The 21,545-nt window shown below is 51.1% G+C and overlaps 1 protein-coding gene across 2 annotated transcripts in view; it reads left to right on the forward strand.

Annotated features, from left to right (window-relative positions):
- Positions 1 to 21,545, forward strand: part of tcf7l1b (transcription factor 7 like 1b) — a 40,198-nt gene extending 18,653 nt beyond the window's left edge. The window contains exons 4-12 of one of the 2 annotated variants that reach the window (XM_081703341.1): positions 5,126 to 5,209; positions 10,787 to 10,919; positions 11,039 to 11,141; positions 11,569 to 11,652; positions 12,902 to 13,042; positions 13,437 to 13,596; positions 18,541 to 18,648; positions 19,449 to 19,562; positions 20,610 to 20,803. In XM_081703341.1, coding sequence (XP_081559467.1) covers positions 5,126 to 5,209; positions 10,787 to 10,919; positions 11,039 to 11,141; positions 11,569 to 11,652; positions 12,902 to 13,042; positions 13,437 to 13,596; positions 18,541 to 18,648; positions 19,449 to 19,562; positions 20,610 to 20,666 — 984 coding nt within the window. In that variant the 3' untranslated portion in view covers positions 20,667 to 20,803. Of the gene's footprint in view, positions 1 to 5,125; positions 5,210 to 10,786; positions 10,920 to 11,038; positions 11,142 to 11,568; positions 11,653 to 12,901; positions 13,043 to 13,436; positions 13,597 to 18,540; positions 18,649 to 19,448; positions 19,563 to 20,609 lie in introns of both variants that reach the window. The other variant, XM_027024188.3, reaches the window with a different exon arrangement.

Raw genomic sequence — 21,545 nt, forward strand, 5'->3', positions numbered from 1 at the left:
CTCACAGCCGCGGCTGCCGCCGCGCAGCTCCGCCTGAGGTCGTCATGTGATCTTTGGCACGGCTCACCGTGAAAACGGCTTTGCGTTGACCAACCACCAGGCCTTGACGCTAAATACCTCCAGCTCGGTTTCTGTTACTAATCTTCCTCGCGTTTCGCCTGCAGGCGCGTCTGTGCAGCGGGTGACCCTGCCTGTCGGGTCTGTCTCGCTGGGCTAATTGTTACCCTCCCCGACTAATTACAGCCCCGTTAGCATGCTCGCGCTGTCCATTTGCCTGAGAATGGACTCTGTAATTGTTTCATTTGCCACAGGTCCAAAACAATGGCGCTAAGCTGGGAGTGGGCGGGGCTTCCTCGCCTCCATTGTGCGCCGGCTGCAGTAGAAGCCTTTGATTGTGTGTGTTGAGCTGGAACTGCAGTAGGTGTGAATGAGTGGTGCAGGACAGGTGATGGGCTTTTATTAGCTGAGAATTAGCACCTCAACACACTGCTTGCAGGGGGGGCTTTGCTCTCAGCAGTGGGGCTTAGATAAACACGTAGGGCGCCTGTCAGTTGATTGACATTATCTTGTGGCCTGTGTGTGTGTGTGTTTCTCCTCAGCTTTATTTGTTTCCAAAACTTGCTGCACCTACACCGCGCATGACACAGAAGCTCCAAGCTGCTCCTCAGTTTCCACATGACTCAAAGTTCCCCACCAAACTCTTTACCCCAAAAACCGGCAGCCCAGTTCGAGCCCATCCAGCGGAAAGCATGCCACCTCCCGGGGCTGTGGGAGCAGGACTGAAACCCAGTGCGGGACCCAGCCGTTCCTCCGTCCGTCCCGCCTGCTGTGTGGGTGCCGCTGGCAGCCTCTTGGCATTATTTCTCCCGGTTACATCTGCTGTGTCCCTGGCGGGCTGGCCCCCTCCTTGGAACTGACAAAGCTTCATGGGGACCCCCCCAAAAAATTCTCTCTCTCTCTCTCTCTCTCTCTCTCCATGAAAGAGAGCTGTACAATCCCACCCAGGCTGCTGGCACCCGGCGAAACCCCAGAGCATATGCCATATTCTCTCTGTTCAGCGAACCAAAGGCACCCGCCACGGCTTGGCATTCCAGCGGAACAAGCCTTCGCCACCTTTTGTTTGCCCCTCCTCCCCACCCGGCCTGGTCGGAGCACGCGAGTCGGTTCTGATGTCGGCTCTGGGTGGCGCGGGCCAGGGTGGAGTGCTGGAAGACCCTTAGAGGGACAGGAAGTAGGAGGGACGGGGACAGAGCAGACACGCCTGTCTGAGGCCCAGTTTCTGAAGTTCTGGCTTCTCACTTTGCGTACATGCGCATCTGTGTGTGTGTGTGTGTGTGTGTGTGTGTGTGGAGGGAGGGTTGTATGTGGGTTTTATAAGCATCAGCGGGGTCTGTAGGGGTGTGTGTGTGTGTGTGGAGGGAGGGTTGTATGTGGGTTTTATAAGCATCAGCGGGGTCTGTGTGTGTGTGTGTGTGTGTGTGTGTGTGTGTGTGTGTGTGAGACACTCCAAACATCACCACAGGACTCATGGACGGGTAGCATGGGCAGGACATTAGAAGGACAGCGGCGTGGCACCCTGTGACATTGTGGACAGTGATGTAGTGGAACACAAGCATTGCTTATTTACAAACCTGATCGTAGCTGTGTGTGTGTGTGTGTGTACCAATGCAGGTCGCTTGTAGATAGCAAGGGCAATGGAATGTGGAAAGAACTGAGGTCTATTAAAGCTTTTTTTTAAATTTAGCATGCTGGGTTTGACGTCAGTCTGGTAGCTAACAGAGAACCATGCAGGGGAATGCTCTCAATTTCCGGCCTTTTACTGATGCTGGTTTGCAATGTATAATAAAGGGTGATGAGCCCACCCCTGTGTGTGTCTGTGTGCGTGTCCTCCTCTTTACTCTTGGGTCTCTATTTCATGCCAGCTCTTGTCTTCATTGTTTAAACTGAACTTGAGTGCACCTGCAAAGCATTAGTGTTGTGCCTGAAGTGTACTGTAAAACGTAATTGCTGAATTGAGTTTATATGTCTCTTTCCAAAGCCCCTTGGTATAAACACTTAATATAAGCCGAAAGAACACACTCTGGCACTCCCTCCCTCTCACACTCTTTTTACGCCCCTCTCTCTCTCTCGTCCTTTTCGGAAATGGATTCTGCTGATCAGCGCCGAGTATCCAGGCTGTGGATTCAGGCTTTGGGCACCAGCTCGCAGACAGGTTTAGTGACGCCGGCGTCACCGTGTCAGGGCCCCGGGGCCAAACGGACAGGATGCCGGCGCACGCGCCATCCCGGGCCAAGTAAAGGCCCAAAGATCACAAATTCCCGGCGGTGGCCCGTATGGCATCGGGTTGAAGCGTAGGTGGACGGAGGTGCTTGTAACGTTCGTGCATGTTGAACTTGATTTAGGGAGACGTTAGGAAAAGTGTTCAGCTCTACCTGGAAAACTGCACAGTGTTTGGAGAGCAAGGGAGAGAACAGCAGATTTTCAGTCTTACAAGTGTCGTGGGCTCGCAGCATGGAGTAGTGGCAGATGATTGACACGGATTAGACTGCCAGTGAGCTTGGATTTTGAACCTGTGAATGTCTGCGTGCATGCATTTGGGTTTTTTGTTGTTGTTGTTGTTGTTGTTGTTTTTTTTTTGTTGTGTTTTGTTTTTTTGTTTTTTTTAAACCCTGCCAGGGTTTTTCGCTGTACAGTGTGTGTGATGAGTTCGAACGAAGCCCTGTGGTTGTGTAGCCCGTAGTGTGGTGCTGGCCTCCTTGAGTACACCCCCTCACCACCCCCGATGTCAACCCCAAGAATTTCCTCCCTGTCGGATGGGAATGAGGGGCCCATGCTGATCTCGCTCCCGCCCCCCCCTCAGGAAACAATACCCTGCGCCGGCAGAAACTCATTCCTGAAAATGTTTTTCTTTCCCCCCATCCCCGTTCCTCTCTGAAGGCGCTTCCCTTCGCACGGTAATGGCTTTTCCATTTTTAACCCACGGCCGCACAGACCTCCTTCCTCCCTGTCCGGTGGTACAGCGGGGGGGGTTGGTCCGGATGGCTCCGGAGCGAAGCTAACCCCGGCATCGCTGCCAGCTCTTGGCGACCCCCTGCTCACGACCCTTGCGAGGCTCAGTGCAGCTTTTTATGAGCCGTTTGGAAGCCCACCCACAAACCTGTTTCCAGGGACGCAACCGGCCACGTATGAAGTAGCACAGTGTTTCTAATTTAAGTGTATGATGTATTTAATGTTAAATATATGAGATTTGATGGCATTTGCCTTATTTTGTCCGGGTGGGTACTGAAACTTGGGCTTGGTTCTAAGTGCAGTAACTGTAATGGACTTCAGGGGGCGCCAGTTTTCAATTCAGGACACAAGGTGGAGAAACTCCACAGATGGATTTCCTGAGGAACAGGGATTGCATACGGCTGGAGGAGGAGGAAGCACTGTGGCAGTGCTTGGAAGGCTTGGGTTTCCCATGACTGAGATGGTTAATATTGATGATATTGAGTGGCCTCACCGTCAATAATCGAACTGGAATTTCTGCATTGTAAAGCAAATTTTTGTAAATCGGACTGTGTTTGGGCATTTTAAAGGTGTGCGTGTGCGCGCGAGTACGCACGCACACATACGTTACAGAGGAGGTGTGTCTGGAGGCTTTGTCACCGAAGACTAAGATCAACTATAAAGTTTATTGCACCTGCTGGAAATGATTGGAACAACTAACACTACATCTCCTCCACATGTGCACGCGCACACGCTCAGCAGGCAAAGCACTGAGCACAGCCGGCCTCGGCTTGTTGCTGGAGGGACGCGAAACCCCCTCACAACAGCCTCTCATTAGTCTGAGATCTGGGGAGTGGTTTGGAGAAAAGCGTCCACACGAGAACCTGCCGCATCCGGCCGTCAGGCTGATCCGCACAGCAGATGTGTGAGTCGAGCCCCGCAGCCCCGGCCTCGGCCTGGGAAGGAAGTGGGGGGAAATCCTCCCCCCCGTGGGGATTAGCCAATCACCGCGCCTGTCAGAAAAGCGCTGAGGACTGGAACACCTGCAGTCCCTTCAGCCTCGTGGGGCCGTGCGTCAGGGTCCCGCCCACAGCCACCACCATAACCACGCCCACGATGACAGCCAGGGCCATGATGGGGCACCGAAAAAAGCTGCAGATTCCCGGGGTTAAATGGTGCCGTTGGGGAAAGGTCAGGAGGTCAGAGCTATTCGCCAGGGTATCATCGGTTGGGGCCGAGCTCTTACCGCAGCCCTGCTTTCCCAGAGCTCTCCGTGGGATATCCTTCCAGCTGTCTCACTCACACACACTCACACGTGTGCTCTCTTTCCCTCTCTCTCCCTCTCCCTCCCTCCCACCCTCCCTCTCTCCCTCTCTCTCTCTCGATGGGATCCCACAGCTGGGCCCTTGTAGGAACACATTCCCCGACAAACGGCGATTTCACACCCCCCTCCACTGCACCCTCATTCCTCATGCTCACTGGTGCTGACACACACACACACACACACACACACACACACACACACAAACATGCACGCAGGTGTCTGTGTAACTGCTCTCTACTGACCATAGCCTTCTTATTTACGAGTCTTTCCCTCTGTGTTCTTGTGGGCAGCGCATTCCATCCAGTCTGTGTGCACCATGTCGAGTGTGTGTGTCATGTTCTTGTCTGGCATTAGTCACCGCAGAACTCGCCCAGGCTTGTATACACCACTCTGTCGCACAGTCCTGCAAGCTGGCGCAGGGGACGGTACCTGCCGCACCTGTTTGCTCTAGAATGTTCCGCGGTGTAGGGGAAAATTCACACTGAAGTTTGATGCGCCGTGAACATTTTAGCACGTGTGTGTGTGTGTGTGTGTGTGTGTGTGTAATGGGAGGGTGGGGTGGGTTGAGCCTGGACATGTATGTGTAGGGAAGGGAGGTGTGTGGGTGGGTGTGTGGGTGGGTGTGTGGGTGGGTGTGTGGGTGGGTGGGTGTGGGTTTGTTCATAGCTAAAGAATCATGCAGTGCCATTTATGCTCATTACCTATGACTGAGACTGCAGGCCTGTTTTTGTCTTTAGTAGAAGTGTGTGTGTGTGTGTGTGTGTGTGTGTGTGTGTGTGCTGTGTCTCAATGCTCTCATTTCTCATCCCACAGTATCTGCAGATGAAGTGGCCACTGTTGGATGTGCCTGGTTCAGCAGCCCTGAAGGACTCCAGATCACCTACGCCAGGACACTTGGTTAGCGCATGCGCACATACACGTGCATTTACACACACGCGCGCACGCACACACACACACACACACACACACACACACCCTCACAACTTGCTCTTAGTCTCTTGTTCTTCGGGTGCTGCTCATAAACACGCCCAAGTCTGGCTTGCTCTGGCTTCTTTTCCCCCATCGCCTGCATGGCACAGCGGAACCCAAACTGGCGGGCAGCCGGTGAAGTTGCCCATGTTGTGTCAGGGTGGTGGGCAGCGACCTCCCTCCTGAGATCGCAGTGGCATGGATGTCAGACCCTCTGCCTGGTTTGATTGGTTGGTGAATGATGGCATTGGGAGATGAGAATCTGTGTGTTGATATTGAGAGACGTTCCAGGCCTGTGGTGTGTGTGTGTGTGTGTGTGTGTGTGGTGGGGGGGGGGTAGTTTATGATTGAATGGAGTATTTAATGCTTATGCTTTGAATGGCAGATTTCAATATGTAAAGAATGCTATTCCTCTCTGTGTAGCAGTGCTTTAAATGGCTAAAGACATGTGCCCTAATCACAGATAGCAGTGTGTGTGTGTGTGTGTCTTCCTATAGCCTGCAGTTCTATCTTATTATATTACACCAACTGCTGCCCCCGTGCTGACCTCCAGGCTGCCCCGTGTGCTGACCCTGCGGACACTGCACACATTGTTCACCCCTGCAGCTCCACCATTGCGTGCGGATTGTGTTTGTAGAACTGGCATGCACACGCAGGGGGAGCATGCCGCCGTGTGTGCAGGCGACAGCAGGTGAACGGTGCTCTTCAACCGCGTGCGATGGGAAGGTCACAGGCTCGTTCTAGCCTGGCGTTCCTGCATGACAGAGACGTGCCCGTTTTCCCACTTTCCCCGGGGTGGGGGGTGGCCATTGGGGTGGAGGTGGGGATGGTGTCCTGCCAATTGCCTTAGCCTTGGATGGAGGCATGTCTGATTTCAGCACCTGATTGTCAGCCGTGCGCCAAGTGCCACTGACCCTGGATCAGTTTCACAGGGCTTGACATCGACACAACTTGAAGTATGCGCTCAGATAACATTATTACATCCCTGCACGGCTGTTTTACTGTTCGACCCGCTGCCAACGTGACTTCTGCCCATTACTTTTCATTTTGCTGTAACTAACCCACCCCAAACCAACCAGTCTGCCTCACAGTTGACATTGAATCACATTGTATTGATTCTGAACAAGTGCTTTGGTCAGAGTTTGCCTGCCTGTTCTGGAGGCGTCGCTTCGCATCGAAGACTAACAGCAGCAGAGGCGTCGGGGCATCAACGTTAAGGAATTCTAGCCTTTTAAAAAAATGGACGTTAGATGGGTCATTATAGCCAAGACACAGACGCGCAGACCTATCCAACTTAACGTCGCCAGAGCTTTCATTCCGCAGACGTCTCAATCATGTAGGATGCAGACGAACGGATACAGTGAGCAAGTGGGCAGACGTAAGAGTAGAAAATAAGAACTGCTCAGAGGATGCTGCTGGCTACTTCTGCAGGTGGCTTGGCCTGCCTGGGCTCTAATGAGGGGTGGACACACACACACACACACACACACACACACACACACACACACACACACACACACACACTCGCCCGCACACTCTGTGCAGAGCACGACAGGATGGCAGGAATCGCCTTAGAGACATGACCAGAGAGACCAGGGGTATTCTTTCAAAACAGTTCCATTAGCTATTCAGCCAATGATATGGATTGCATTAGCAAGGATGTTGAATATTTATGATGGTTATGATGGCTAGGTGTAGACAGTTTTTTGTTTTTTTTTTTGGTTTTTTGGTTTTTTTTTTACTGGCACAAAAATGCACAAGTTTCAACAAGATGATCATTGCGGTGTTTGCAGACTATGAACAATACATGAACTTTATTTTATTCAGTTGTGAATCTAATATAAGTAAAGATTTACTCTTGTGTTTACTTGCTGGTATATGGACACACACAAACACACACACAGTTATTGAGATGGGACTGTCAGTCAGATTGGACCCATAAGGTCTGTATGCTAATGTGTTTTTCTGCTCAGTCCGAGATGCTCAATTATTCAGTAGACAGGTTTGCTTAGTATTCTGCAGCTCAGAAGTGTGTGTGTGTGTGTGTGTGTGTGTGTGTGTGTGTGTGTGTTCCTATCTAGAGGGGGGAAAGGGAGACTCTTGCTTGCATAGCCGAGTTTGTTTTTTTAGCATTCTTTCTTTCTCCCTCTGTCTCTCCCTCTGTCATGTTCTTTTTGCACCCTTGTGCAGTTTGTGGTATACTATGGGAAATGTAGCATCCATGATGCAGGAGCTGTTACGACCCCTAACCCAGCATCAGCAGCTCAGAGCAGCGCTTCAGTGTTCAGTCGTCTCTCTTTAGTAATGTTCCTTGTACACCTTCAGAATTTTCTTACCTGTTTTCTTTACTCTTTTCCTGTTTTCACCTTTTACGCATGTGTGTTTGTGCATGCGTTTTAAACTAGGATACGTGTCATGTACCCATGTGAGAAATCGTGCACTCCCGTGCGTGTGTTTCTCGAGGCTGTCTGCACTAGCTGTCTTGAGTCACACCTGAGTGTATCCTCTCTGAGGCTCGCACAGTGAGGTGTCTGTGCTCTGGAGGCGGAGCCTCTTTACCTGCCAGCCACTGCACACAGCCCACCACTGGCACTGTGGAGCCCTCATTGCACAGAGAGGTCTGCATAGAGAGGTCTCCACTCAAGAGACTTTTGTCTGGAGCAAACCAAAAGCCCTATTCTTAAATTCACCTTTATAGGCCTTTTTAGCTACTAACTGGATTAGCGCACATATGTGCAGGCGTGAGTGGGTGCGTGTGTGTGTGGTGTGAGTGCATGTGCGTGTGTGCTTCCTGTCTGCGCAGAAGTCTTTTCCTCTGGGGTTGTCATTCTCCTTTCCTTTTTGCTATGCTCAGGTCTGTTTCACTGAGCATAGATTTGTCACCAACCAGAATAATCAAGATTAATTAGCATGTTTTTGTCTGTGTTTGTGTAGGAAATTTGTGTGTGTGTGTGTGTGTCTCCAAGCTCATTCTGAATGCTGATGTCATGGTCAGGCCACTCTGACATCCACTTCCTGTGCGTCTGACAAACAAAGCTGTGCTATCCCAGCATGCTCTGCGCTCTCCCTTTCTCTCCTCTTTTCTCCTCCAGAGTTTCTGAAAGGACTCTGAACCTCCCACCCGGCGAATGAATACAAAGCAAGCGCGCGCACACACACACACACACACACACACACACACACACACTCGACACTGAAAGGGGCTGCACGGTTGGTGAGTCTGGTACCTAGAGGCTGTTTGCCTAATAATTCGCCTCCAATGTGAAGTGTGGAGTCTTTAGAGCAGCGTTTAGATGACAGAAGCCCTCCCTCCCTCGCGCGCTCCCTCCCTCACTAGCTGTTCTGTCTGAGTCCTGCTCCTCTGCAGCATGGCGGCCATAGCCCAGACCATCAGATAGGCCCTGGACAGCCCTCCGCATCGGTTATGTAGTGCGGTTGTTTGGCGGTGCTCTCCACTGTGATGCCACACAGAGACGGTGGTGATTTTTCGAAAGGGTCATGAGAGTCTTAAGACCACTCCCATTCCTCTGCTTCTCAGAACTGCTCCAGACCGCCCCCTGTTGACAGGGCAGACACAGGCTTTTGAAGTGTGCGTGAGCCTGTGCTGTCAGCGATGCCTGTGTCTGGCGTTCCTACGTGGTTTTAGAAGCTGAAGCATTAAACTCTGCTTTTAACAAGTTGAGCAGTATTCCAGACTAAGTTCTCCACTGGTAGCACTGGTGTTACCAACTTCCTCAGTGAGGCGCACCAGCACATGATTTGGTCTCTCTCTCTCGCGCGCACACACACACACACACACACACACATCTTTTTTTCAGTACAGGTAGCCTGTTAATCCTTGTATTTGTCATGAATAGTTGTCTTCATTTGCATACCCCAGATTTGCATTTGCATACCTGAGATTTGCATTGACATAAAGACTGACACTCACTCGAGACCCAATACGGAATCATTGTTTCTCTGCCACAAGCAGTGGCTGACAAAGTAGGCCATGTTCTGTTGTATCATTTTAAATTAAAACCCCAAGCGTTTTGGTGCTAAATCTTTCTTCTGTACTGACAAAAAAGTGACTTTGGCTAGCTAACTAGCCAGCTGGTGGTACAGCTCACCACAGGAGGAGTTTATAAAAACGTGACATTACCATCGTGGTCTGTAGTTACATACTGACAAACTAAACCTAACTTTCAGCACTACATGCACCTCGGGTTGTAGCTCTGAAGCAATAGCTAGTCTCAACAAGCCTTTCACGAACAACGTCCGCGTTTGGTTCGCTCTGTTGCACTGCCCACATATGGCTAACTGCTAGCTAGCACACGTGAGGAACCTCACATCCTCGCTCAGTATGGTAGCAGTGTTGAGAGATGCAAGACATTTTAATAGTAGTGAAAGTGTGATTGATGCAAACAGTGAACAAGTGTGTGTTTGGCAGACTAGTGACTTCGGTGTAGTGGATGTTTTCACTGTGTGGGGTAATGTCCCACCCCCCAGCTAAAATGTAGGGTGGACAGTTTCTTTTCAGTTTAATGTAGACGTGCCAGGGATCATGCACTAATGGTCATGCACTCACACGGAACTTGAACTTGCACGTTCAGAAAACACTGGTTGCCGTCTAGGGCCCAGTTAAAGCATGCGCCTCCTTAAGCAGTGCTTCACTTAATCAGTCCGAGTGACTCAGTTCAGTTAGTGACCACAGACATGGTGCAGTACTGTACTGCTGCACACGCTGGAATGCTGAAGCATTTGAGTCCTGAACTTGCCTTTCTTTTTTGGTCGGTGTGTGTGTCTCTCTCTCTCTCTCTCTCTCTCTCTCTCTCTCTCTCTCTCTCTCTAGAACATGATGGTATACTTTTTGTTTGAGTTGCTAGGGTGGGGCTTGGCAGTGTGTGTGCATTGATGGATGTGTGGTGAGTCTGTTTGGCACCAAATTCCACTTACAATGATGTGTGGGGCTGGTCCATATTGCACCATAGGGTCTTGTGACACACACACACACACACAAACTCAGGCTTGTGCTGGATACACACTGCAGTTTGATGCACAGTTCCACCCAACAAATTACTCTCTGTTTATTTCATGCTGCATATTTTGAAAACAAAACCGTTTTCCCAACCTGTTTTTCTGACTTTGTCCTCTCTCTCCCTCTCTCTCTCCCTCTCCCCCCTCCCTCCCTCTGTCTCTCTCTCTCTCTCTCTCTCTCTCTCTCTCTCCCTCTCTCTCTGTCTCTCTCTCTCTCTCTCTCTCTCCCTCTCTCTGTCTGTCTGTCTGTCTCTCTCTCTCTCTCTCTCTCTCTGTCTCTCTTTCTCTCTGTCTGTCTCTCTCTTTCTCTCTGTCTCTCTCTCTCCCTCTCTCTCCCCCTCCCCCCCTCTCTCTCTCTCTGTCTCTCTCTCTTTTTCTCTCTCTCTCTCTCTCTCTCCCTCTCCTCCCCCCCTCTCTCTCTCTCTCTCTCTCTCCCTCTCCCCCCCCTCTCTCTCTCTCTGTCTCTCCCCCTCTCTCTCTGTCTCCCAGTCTAATAAGGTTCCCGTAGTACAGCATGCACACATGCACCCCCTCACCCCCCTCATCACCTACAGTAATGATCACTTTTCACCGGCGACGCCTCCTGCACATCTCTCCCCGGAGATTCTGGACCCAAAGACAGGTAATATGTGTGTGCGCTCGCGCGTATATACACACACACACACACACACACACACACACACAGAGGAACTCTAGACCACCCCTATAGGCTGGGAAACTGATGGCTGCTGTGTGGTGCAGGTATCCCACGGACCCCCCACCCCCCGGAGCTCTCGCCGTATTACCCCTTGTCTCCTGGAGCCATGGGCCAGATTCCCCACCCCTTGGGCTGGCTTGTCCCACAGTGAGTGAATACATCACACGCACGCACATGCTCACATACGGCTCACGGCAGATCCGCCATAGACATGAGAGATTCTCTTCTCATAGCCTCTGTCTGACTCACTCTCACACACTCTCTCTCTCAATTCAATTCAATTCAGTCTTTATTAGTATGACAAACATTTATACTTGTATTGCCAAAGCTTTGATGAAGCAATTAAGTATATGGTAAACAAACAGTAAAATAGATTTAAATAGTTTAAATTATGTATGAGAAATTGCAGGTAGGAAATATTATATTTAATCCTAATACTAATATGACAATAATACCATTACTACTACAATTACTACAACTACTACTACCACCAATGCTACTGTCATCACTACTGTTACCACTACATTTAATAGTATTATTATTTCTATGGCCTCTCTCTCTCTCTCTCTCTCAGACAAGGGCAGCCCATGTACTCCATTCCTCCAGGAGGTTTCCGCCACCCGTACCCAGCATTGGCAATGAACGCATCTATGTCCAGGTAAGTGTGTGTGTCTGAGAGACTGTGCGTTTTGGCTCATCTGTCCTCTACTTTTCCCGAGTTCTCCACTGGGCGGGGTGGGAGTGGGACTTCCTGGGAGATGCTGCACTGAGCTCCAGACGCCACACCTCCACCACACGCACACACACAAAGATGAAAGGCTGAACTGATCTCCAAACCTGACGGCTCCTGTCTGATCTCTTGTCCTCTGCTGGCTGCACATGTGTGTGTGTGTGTGTGTGTGTGTGTGTGTGTGTGTGGTTGGGGGCAGGGGGGGGGGGGGTGTCTGAGGTGGCGGTACAGGTGGTGAGGGTAGTGGTGTGGAGCAGATGGTCTCTCTAGGCTCACCCATCCTCAGCAAGGCCTGTTTTAAACTGCTACTGAATCACTGAGCTGAAACAGTTCAGTAGTTTGGCGCTTCCAGTCTTTCAGAAGATGCTGAACTGCATGTCTGCTTCACACAGAAAATCGCACACATACAGAGAAAACGCGAGCGCGCACGCACGCACACACATGCCAAAGGGTCTGCTTCGTGTGTGTGTGTTGCACAGAGTATATTGACTGGTCATATTGTCTTCTACTGGGGTGTTTTGTTAGCCTAGACCAGAGACACAGAGAGAGACACACACAGCGTGCAAGGGGACACGGTCTCATTCTTTCTCTGACTGAATGATGATAATGTTTCATTGTACACTTGTGCCAAGCCTTTGTGCTGCTATCTGAAAAGTGTCCCATTCAGCCCTCCATAGGAAGTGGTTTCCGTGGTTTCTGGAAAGGTGTATTCTGTGCGTTTGTGCACGCGTGCAGAATGTGTTCTCAGGTGTCGCGTTCCCCTCTGTTTCCACGGTAACTGCACACTTCGCACTTTGCCTGTAGCAAGACTTATAATGGTGCCTTTGAGAGCAGCTTTATTTGGACTACGTGTGAAATATGAATGAAAAGTGGTGTGTGGGGCTGTGTGTGGAAGTAAAGTGGGGGGGGGGGTTGTTTTTTGTTTTTTTAGTCTAGACACATCATTAAGTGTCTCAGACAAAGCCTGCATGCCAAAGATCAGACTCAGCTTGACTGTGTGTGGGAGTGTGTGGGAGTGTGTGGGAGTGTGTGGGAGATGACAGGTAATGAGCGCTGAAGGAAATGGCCATCACTGAGACACTGCAGGAAAGGCTGTTGAATTCTGCCTCTGAAAAACTTTCACAAAAACTCTAAAATAAATCTCTCCCTCTCCCTCTCTCTCTCTCTCTTTCTGCAGTCTGGTGTCAAGTCGTTTTTCTCCTCACATGGTGCCTCATCATCCTCATGGCCTTCATCAGACAGGAATCCCACACCCTGCAATCGTCTCCCCTGCCATCAAACAGGAGCCCAATGGAGAGCTCAGCCCTGCCTCACACACGTGGGTACACACACACACACACACACACACACACACACACACACACACACACACACATGCATACACACACACATACATACACACACACACACACACACACAGTATGGAGAGACCTCAGAGCTGCCACACACACAAGTTGGTTCTCACACACTCGCTAACACAACAGAGACCTTGGTCCTGACTTACACATTCACAAAGCAGAAACACAAACCCAGTGACCTGCTCACAACTCACTTTGCTTTTTTTTTTTTTGGTCTCGTTTCGTGAAAGATCCCCCTCCCTTTATCAGTGTTGTGTCTACCATCACACCACTGTGTCTTGCTCTCTCACACACACACACACGCGCGCGCGTGCACGCGCACAGTGACACCTGGTGTGTTTTGTTTTGGAGCAGGAAGTCTCCAGCACCCTCTAAGAAGGAGGATGAGAAGAAGCCGCACATAAAGAAGCCCCTGAACGCGTTCATGCTCTACATGAAGGAGATGAGGGCCAAAGTGGTGGCAGAGTGCACGCTGAAGGAGAGCGCCGCCATCAACCAGATCCTGGGCAGGAGGGTAAGTGTGCGTGTCTGTCTGTGTGCGTGTCTGTCTGTGTGCGTGTCTGTCTGTGTGCGTGTCTGTCTGTGTGCGTGTCTGTCTGTGTGCGTGTCTGTCTGTGTGCGTGTCTGTGTGTGTGCGTGTGTGTGTGTGTGTGTCCAGTGGCTGACTGATACGTGTGTGTGTGTGTGTGTGTCCAGTGGCTGACTGATACGTGTGTGTGTGTGTGTGTGTGTGTGTGTGTGTGTGTGTGTGTGTGCAGTGGCTGACTGATACGTGTGTGTGTGCAGTGGCTGACTGATACGTGTGTGTGTGCAGTGGCTGACTGATACGTGTGTGTGTGCAGTGGCTGACTGATACGTGTGTGTGTCCAGTGGCTGACTGATACGTGTGTGTGTGTGTGTGTCCAGTGGCTGACTGATACGTGTGTGTGTGTGTGTGTCCAGTGGCTGACTGATACGTGTGTGTGTGTGTCCAGTAGCTGACTGATACGTGTGTGTGTGTGTGTCCAGTGGCTGACTGATACGTGTGTGTGTGTGTGTGTCCAGTGGCTGACTGATACGTGTGTGTGTGTGTGTGTCCAGTGGCTGACTGATACGTGTGTGTGTCCAGTGGCTGACTGATACGTGTGTGTGTGTGTGTGTCCAGTGGCTGACTGATACGTGTGTGTGTGTGTGTCCAGTGGCTGACTGATACGTGTGTGTGTGTGTGTCCAGTGGCTGACTGATACGTGTGTGTGTGTGTGTCCAGTGGCTGACTGATACGTGTGTGTGTGTGTGTCCAGTGGCTGACTGATACGTGTGTGTGTCCAGTGGCTGACTGATACGTGTGTGTGTCCAGTGGCTGACTGATACGTGTGTGTGTCCAGTGGCTGACTGATACGTGTGTGTGTGTGTGTGTCCAGTGGCTGACTGATACGTGTGTGTGTGTGTCCAGTGGCTGACTGATACGTGTGTGTGTCCAGTGGCTGACTGATACGTGTGTGTGTCCAGTGGCTGACTGATACGTGTGTGTGTCCAGTGGCTGACTGATACGTGTGTGTGTGTGTGTGTGTGTGTGTGTGTGTGCAGTGGCTGACTGATACGTGTGTGTGTGCAGTGGCTGACTGATACGTGTGTGTGTGCAGTGGCTGACTGATACGTGTGTGTGTGCAGTGGCTGACTGATACGTGTGTGTGTCCAGTGGCTGACTGATACGTGTGTGTGTGTGTGTGTCCAGTGGCTGACTGATACGTGTGTGTGTGTGTGTCCAGTAGCTGACTGATACGTGTGTGTGTGTGTGTCCAGTGGCTGACTGATACGTGTGTGTGTGTGTGTGTCCAGTGGCTGACTGATACGTGTGTGTGTCCAGTGGCTGACTGATACGTGTGTGTGTCCAGTGGCTGACTGATACGTGTGTGTGTGTGTGTGTCCAGTGGCTGACTGATACGTGTGTGTGTGTGTGTCCAGTGGCTGACTGATACGTGTGTGTGTGTGTGTCCAGTGGCTGACTGATACGTGTGTGTGTGTGTGTCCAGTGGCTGACTGATACGTGTGTGTGTGTGTGTCCAGTGGCTGACTGATACGTGTGTGTGTCCAGTGGCTGACTGATACGTGTGTGTGTCCAGTGGCTGACTGATACGTGTGTGTGTCCAGTGGCTGACTGATACGTGTGTGTGTCCAGTGGCTGACTGATACGTGTGTGTGTGTGTGTGTCCAGTGGCTGACTGATACGTGTGTGTGTGTGTGTCCAGTGGCTGACTGATACGTGTGTGTGTGTGTCCAGTGGCTGACTGATACGTGTGTGTGTCCAGTGGCTGACTGATACGTGTGTGTGTCCAGTGGCTGACTGATACGTGTGTGTGTCCAGTGGCTGACTGATACGTGTGTGTGTCCAGTGGCTGACTGATACGTGTGTGTGTCCAGTGGCTGACTGATACGTGTGTGTGTCCAGTGGCTGACTGATACGTGTGTGTGTCCAGTGGCTGACTGATACGTGTGTGTGTCCAGTGGCTGACTGATACGTGTGTGTGTCCAGTGGCTGACTGATACGTGTGTGTGTGTGTGTGTCCAGTGGCTGACTGATACGTGTGTGTGTGTGTGTGTCCAGTGGCTGACTGATACGTGTGTGTGTGTGTGTGTGTGTGTGTCCAGTGGCTGACTGATACGTGTGTGTGTGTGTGTGTGTGTCCAGTGGCTGACTGATACGTGTGTGTGTGTGTGTGTGTGTGTGTGTGTGTCCAGTGGCTGACTGATACGTGTGTGTGTGTCCAGTGGCTGACTGATACGTGTGTGTGTGTCCAGTGGCTGACTGATACGTGTGTGTGTGTCCAGTGGCTGACTGATACGTGTGTGTGTGTCCAGTGGCTGACTGATACGTGTGTGTCCAGTGGCTGACTGATACGTGTGTGTCCAGTGGCTGACTGATACGTGTGTGTCCAGTGGCTGACTGATACGTGTGTGTCCAGTGGCTGACTGATACGTGTGTGTCCAGTGGCTGACTGATACGTGTGTGTCCAGTGGCTGACTGATACGTGTGTGTCCAGTGGCTGACTGATACGTGTGTGTCCAGTGGCTGACTGATACGTGTGTGTCCAGTGGCTGACTGATACGTGTGTGTCCAGTGGCTGACTGATACATGTGTGTGTGTCTAGTGGCTGACTGATACATGTGTGTGTGTCCAGTGGCTGACTGATACGTGTGTGTGTGTGTGTGTGTGTGTGTGTGTGTGTGTGTGTGTGCAGTGGCTGACTGATACGTGTGTGTGTGCAGTGGCTGACTGATACGTGTGTGTGTGCAGTGGCTGACTGATACGTGTGTGTGTGCAGTGGCTGACTGATACGTGTGTGTGTGCAGTGGCTGACTGATACGTGTGTGTGTCCAGTGGCTGACTGATACGTGTGTGTGTGTGTGTGTCCAGTGGCTGACTGATACGTGTGTGTGTGTGTGTCCAGTAGCTGACTGATACGTGTGTGTGTGTGTGTCCAGTGGCTGACTGATACGTGTGTGTGTGTGTGTGTCCAGTGGCTGACTGATACGTGTGTGTGTGTGTGTGTCCAGTGGCTGACTGATACGTGTGTGTGTCCAGTGGCTGACTGATACGTGTGTGTGTGTGTGTGTCCAGTGGCTGACTGATACGTGTGTGTGTGTGTGTCCAGTGGCTGACTGATACGTGTGTGTGTGTGTGTCCAGTGGCTGACTGATACGTGTGTGTGTGTGTGTCCAGTGGCTGACTGATACGTGTGTGTGTCCAGTGGCTGACTGATACGTGTGTGTGTCCAGTGGCTGACTGATACGTGTGTGTGTCCAGTGGCTGACTGATACGTGTGTGTGTCCAGTGGCTGACTGATACGTGTGTGTGTGTGTGTGTGTGTGTGTGTGTGTGTGTGTGTGTGTGTGTGCAGTGGCTGACTGATACGTGTGTGTGTGCAGTGGCTGACTGATACGTGTGTGTGTGCAGTGGCTGACTGATACGTGTGTGTGTGCAGTGGCTGACTGATACGTGTGTGTGTGCAGTGGCTGACTGATACGTGTGTGTGTCCAGTGGCTGACTGATACGTGTGTGTGTGTGTGTGTCCAGTGGCTGACTGATACGTGTGTGTGTGTGTGTCCAGTAGCTGACTGATACGTGTGTGTGTGTGTGTCCAGTGGCTGACTGATACGTGTGTGTGTGTGTGTGTCCAGTGGCTGACTGATACGTGTGTGTGTGTGTGTGTCCAGTGGCTGACTGATACGTGTGTGTGTCCAGTGGCTGACTGATACGTGTGTGTGTGTGTGTGTCCAGTGGCTGACTGATACGTGTGTGTGTGTGTGTCCAGTGGCTGACTGATACGTGTGTGTGTGTGTGTCCAGTGGCTGACTGATACGTGTGTGTGTGTGTGTCCAGTGGCTGACTGATACGTGTGTGTGTCCAGTGGCTGACTGATACGTGTGTGTGTCCAGTGGCTGACTGATACGTGTGTGTGTCCAGTGGCTGACTGATACGTGTGTGTGTCCAGTGGCTGACTGATACGTGTGTGTGTCCAGTGGCTGACTGATACGTGTGTGTGTGTGTGTGTCCAGTGGCTGACTGATACGTGTGTGTGTGTGTGTCCAGTGGCTGACTGATACGTGTGTGTGTCCAGTGGCTGACTGATACGTGTGTGTGTCCAGTGGCTGACTGATACGTGTGTGTGTCCAGTGGCTGACTGATACGTGTGTGTGTCCAGTGGCTGACTGATACGTGTGTGTGTCCAGTGGCTGACTGATACGTGTGTGTGTCCAGTGGCTGACTGATACGTGTGTGTGTCCAGTGGCTGACTGATACGTGTGTGTGTCCAGTGGCTGACTGATACGTGTGTGTGTCCAGTGGCTGACTGATACGTGTGTGTGTCCAGTGGCTGACTGATACGTGTGTGTGTCCAGTGGCTGACTGATACGTGTGTGTGTGTGTGTGTCCAGTGGCTGACTGATACGTGTGTGTGTGTGTGTGTGTGTGTGTCCAGTGGCTGACTGATACGTGTGTGTGTGTGTGTGTGTGTGTCCAGTGGCTGACTGATACGTGTGTGTGTGTGTGTGTGTGTGTGTGTGTCCAGTGGCTGACTGATACGTGTGTGTGTGTCCAGTGGCTGACTGATACGTGTGTGTGTGTCCAGTGGCTGACTGATACGTGTGTGTGTGTCCAGTGGCTGACTGATACGTGTGTGTGTGTCCAGTGGCTGACTGATACGTGTGTGTGTGTCCAGTGGCTGACTGATACGTGTGTGTCCAGTGGCTGACTGATACGTGTGTGTCCAGTGGCTGACTGATACGTGTGTGTCCAGTGGCTGACTGATACGTGTGTGTCCAGTGGCTGACTGATACGTGTGTGTCCAGTGGCTGACTGATACGTGTGTGTCCAGTGGCTGACTGATACATGTGTGTGTGTCTAGTGGCTGACTGATACATGTGTGTGTGTCCAGTGGCTGACTGATACATGTGTGTGTGTGTGTGTGTGCGCGTGCAGTGGCACTCTCTGTCTCGTGAGGAGCAGGCCAAGTACTACGAACTGGCCAGGAAAGAGAGACAACTGCACTCTCAGCTCTACCCAGGCTGGTCCGCGCGAGATAACTATGTAAGTCTACACACACACGAGATAACGATATAAATCTATGCGCACACACTGTTTTTCAAAAGTCCTCTACAGTCTGATTAGATTCTCCTCATGAACTTTTAAAATGCTGGTTCTACACTTACAATGTTGATTACAGGGTTAATGTTCCCTCACTGTTTCATTGCTTCTCTCTCCCTGTGTGTGTCTGTCTGTGTGTGTGTGTGTGTGTCTGTGTGTGTGTGTGTGTCTGTGTGTGTGTGTGTCTGTCTGTGTGTGTGTGTGTCTGTGTGTGTGTGTGTCTGTGTGTGTGTGTGTCTGTGTGTGTGTGTGTCTGTGTGTGTGTGTGTCTGTGTGTGTGTGTCTGTGTGTGTGTGTCTGTGTGTGTGTGTGTGTGTGTCTGTGTGTCTGTGTGTGTGTGTGTGTGTGTGTGTCTGTGTGTCTGTGTGTGTGTGTGTGTGTCTGTGTGTCTGTGTGTGTGTGTGTGTGTCTGTGTGTCTGTGTCTGTGTGTCTGTGTGTGTCTGTGTCTGTGTGTGTGTGTCTGTCTGTGTGTGTGTGTCTGTCTGTGTGTGTGTGTCTGTCTGTGTGTGTGTGTCTGTCTGTGTGTGTGTGTCTGTCTGTCTGTCTGTGTGTGTCTGTCTGTCTCTGTCTGTGTCTGTCTGTCTGTCTGTGTGTGTCTGTGTCTGTCTGTGTGTGTCTGTGTGTGTGTCTGTGTGTGTCTGTGTGTGTGTGTCTGTGTGTGTGTGTCTGTGTGTCTGTGTCTGTGTGTGTGTGTCTGTGTGTCTGTCTGTCTGTGTGTCTGTGTGTGTGTGTGTGTGTCTAGGGAAAGAGGAAGAAGAGAAAAAGGGACAGTAAGACTGACACGACCCCAGAGGGTAGGGACCTCTCATTCATTCTAACAGGAGCTGGTTTCGTTTTCCCACACACACACTACAGAGTAACTACACTTTTTGTACCACTATCTGTCCCCTAGACTTATCACTTAACACATGTGTGAAGCATTTTATTGGTCGAAAGCTTTTGATTGTGTTTGTGAAATAGCTACTCGATCTATAAACAGCTTCCACAGAGTTCAGCCCTTTCTGCGCAAAAGCTGTTTTTCCCAGTCCTGCTGCTGGATTTCGTGTGTGTGTGTGTGTCAGCACCCCGACCTGTACCAACACACCTGTCCTGAGCTCACCGCTGGCTAGTTAGCTTGATGAGTTGATTACAGCGTGTTGGTAAGAGGCAAAACAATAACTGGGACGTTCTGCAGCTCACAATGACCTGGTTCTTCTGCGTAATTAAATAAAATTATATTAAAAACCTGGACTGGATCCAGTACTCGTCACCAAAATGCGCAATGCGGGTGGTGGGTCCTCCAGGAGCGGGGCTGGGAAATGGTGCACTTGGGGACTCCTCACCCTAAACCTGCTGATGACCTCATGACCTCTGAAGCCTGACATTTGCAGCAGCAGGGCTGTAGGAGAAAACGTTCTTAGCACTAACGGAAGCTGTCGACGTGCATGGCCGCGTCCCGCACTAACCTGATGTCCCCTCCCTGCACTCTTGACATGCAGCCTTTGAAGTGCAGTGCTAGCGCAGGCAGGTAGGGTGGTGCCACACCTTCCTCCCTCCATCCGCCCACCCCCACCCCCACCCCCACCCCTCTCCTCCTCGTCAGCCTCCATCCGCATGGTGTCCCGTCTCTGGCCAGCTGTCATTCCTGTGTCATGACCATGGGAGCGCTCTTAGGTGTGCACACCGCGTTCGTTCAGCGTGCTCGCCCGTGTTTTTGCGGTCTGGCGCTGGCGTCGCGGTCTCTGCCGAGCGGGTCTGGCTTTTTCATCAGCATGAGCAGTAGCAGGGCGCTAGCATTGCACGCGGAGCCTCCCCCATCTTCCTCTCCGTTGCACCCCGGCGATGTCGGCCACGCCAGCTAGGACCGGCCACGGCTTTGACGACTGTGGTGTTGTTGTTGTTCTTCTTCTTCTTCTTGCTCCAGATTTCTCCACGCGGAACAAGAAGCCCTGTGTGCAGTACCTCCCTCAGGAGAAGATGATTGACAGCCCGGCGTCCTCTCATGGCAGCATGCTGGACTCCCCAGCCACGCCTTCCACCGCGTTGGCCTCGCCCGCTGCTCCCGCCCCCACTCACTCCGAGCAGGCCCAGCCGCTCTCCCTCACCACCAAGCCTGAGCGCCATCATCATCCTCACTTCCCCCTGCTCTCCAAACCCTCCTCTGTGTCTTCGACATCATCGTCTTCCTCTTCTTCCTCCTCTTCCTCCTCCTCGTTATCTTCAGTGTCCTCCTCTCATCCAAGTATCTCTCTCCCCATTAGCTCCTCCGGCAGTCAGTCGACCCCACCCCTACTGTCTCGGCCAATCCCCTTCGCCTCCCTGCACCCCTCCCTCTTGTCCCCGCCCTCCCCATTCCACCAGGCTGCTTTGCACTCCCATCATGCCCTGTTCCAGTCACAGCCGCTCTCCTTGGTAACCAAATCAGCCGACTGAACTCCCGGCGCTGTTCTGTCTTTCCCACTCCTTTAAACGTGCTGTACATTGCTTTTTACCTTTTTAAAATAGATGTCAGGTTAACTTTTTTGATAAGTGAAAAGGAAGATGAATATTATTGGTCAATATTTGATCATCAGCTTTTCTGTGTCTCTCTATGAAACAGTGTATTTTTTTTGTAAAGTCTACTTTGGAACTGGTTTCTTATTTGATACAGTTATCCAGCAATTACTTGTATAAAGTATACATGTATTAAAAACTTCTTTATTAAGATAAGAAGGAACAAAAAAATCTTAAAGCTTACATGTAATAAATGGTAGTTTTGAAGTTTAATTCATAGTACAGGCAATTTATTAGAACCCTTTGCGGCTACCCCTACAGTTTTGAAGTGCGTGAACTAAATAAAACTTGTAAATTGTTTCTAGAA

The sequence above is a fragment of the Electrophorus electricus genome, chromosome 20 (genome assembly GCF_041902795.1).
Source record: "Electrophorus electricus isolate QZ-2024a chromosome 20, ASM4190279v1, whole genome shotgun sequence".
Classification (NCBI taxonomy): Eukaryota; Metazoa; Chordata; class Actinopteri; order Gymnotiformes; family Gymnotidae; genus Electrophorus; species Electrophorus electricus.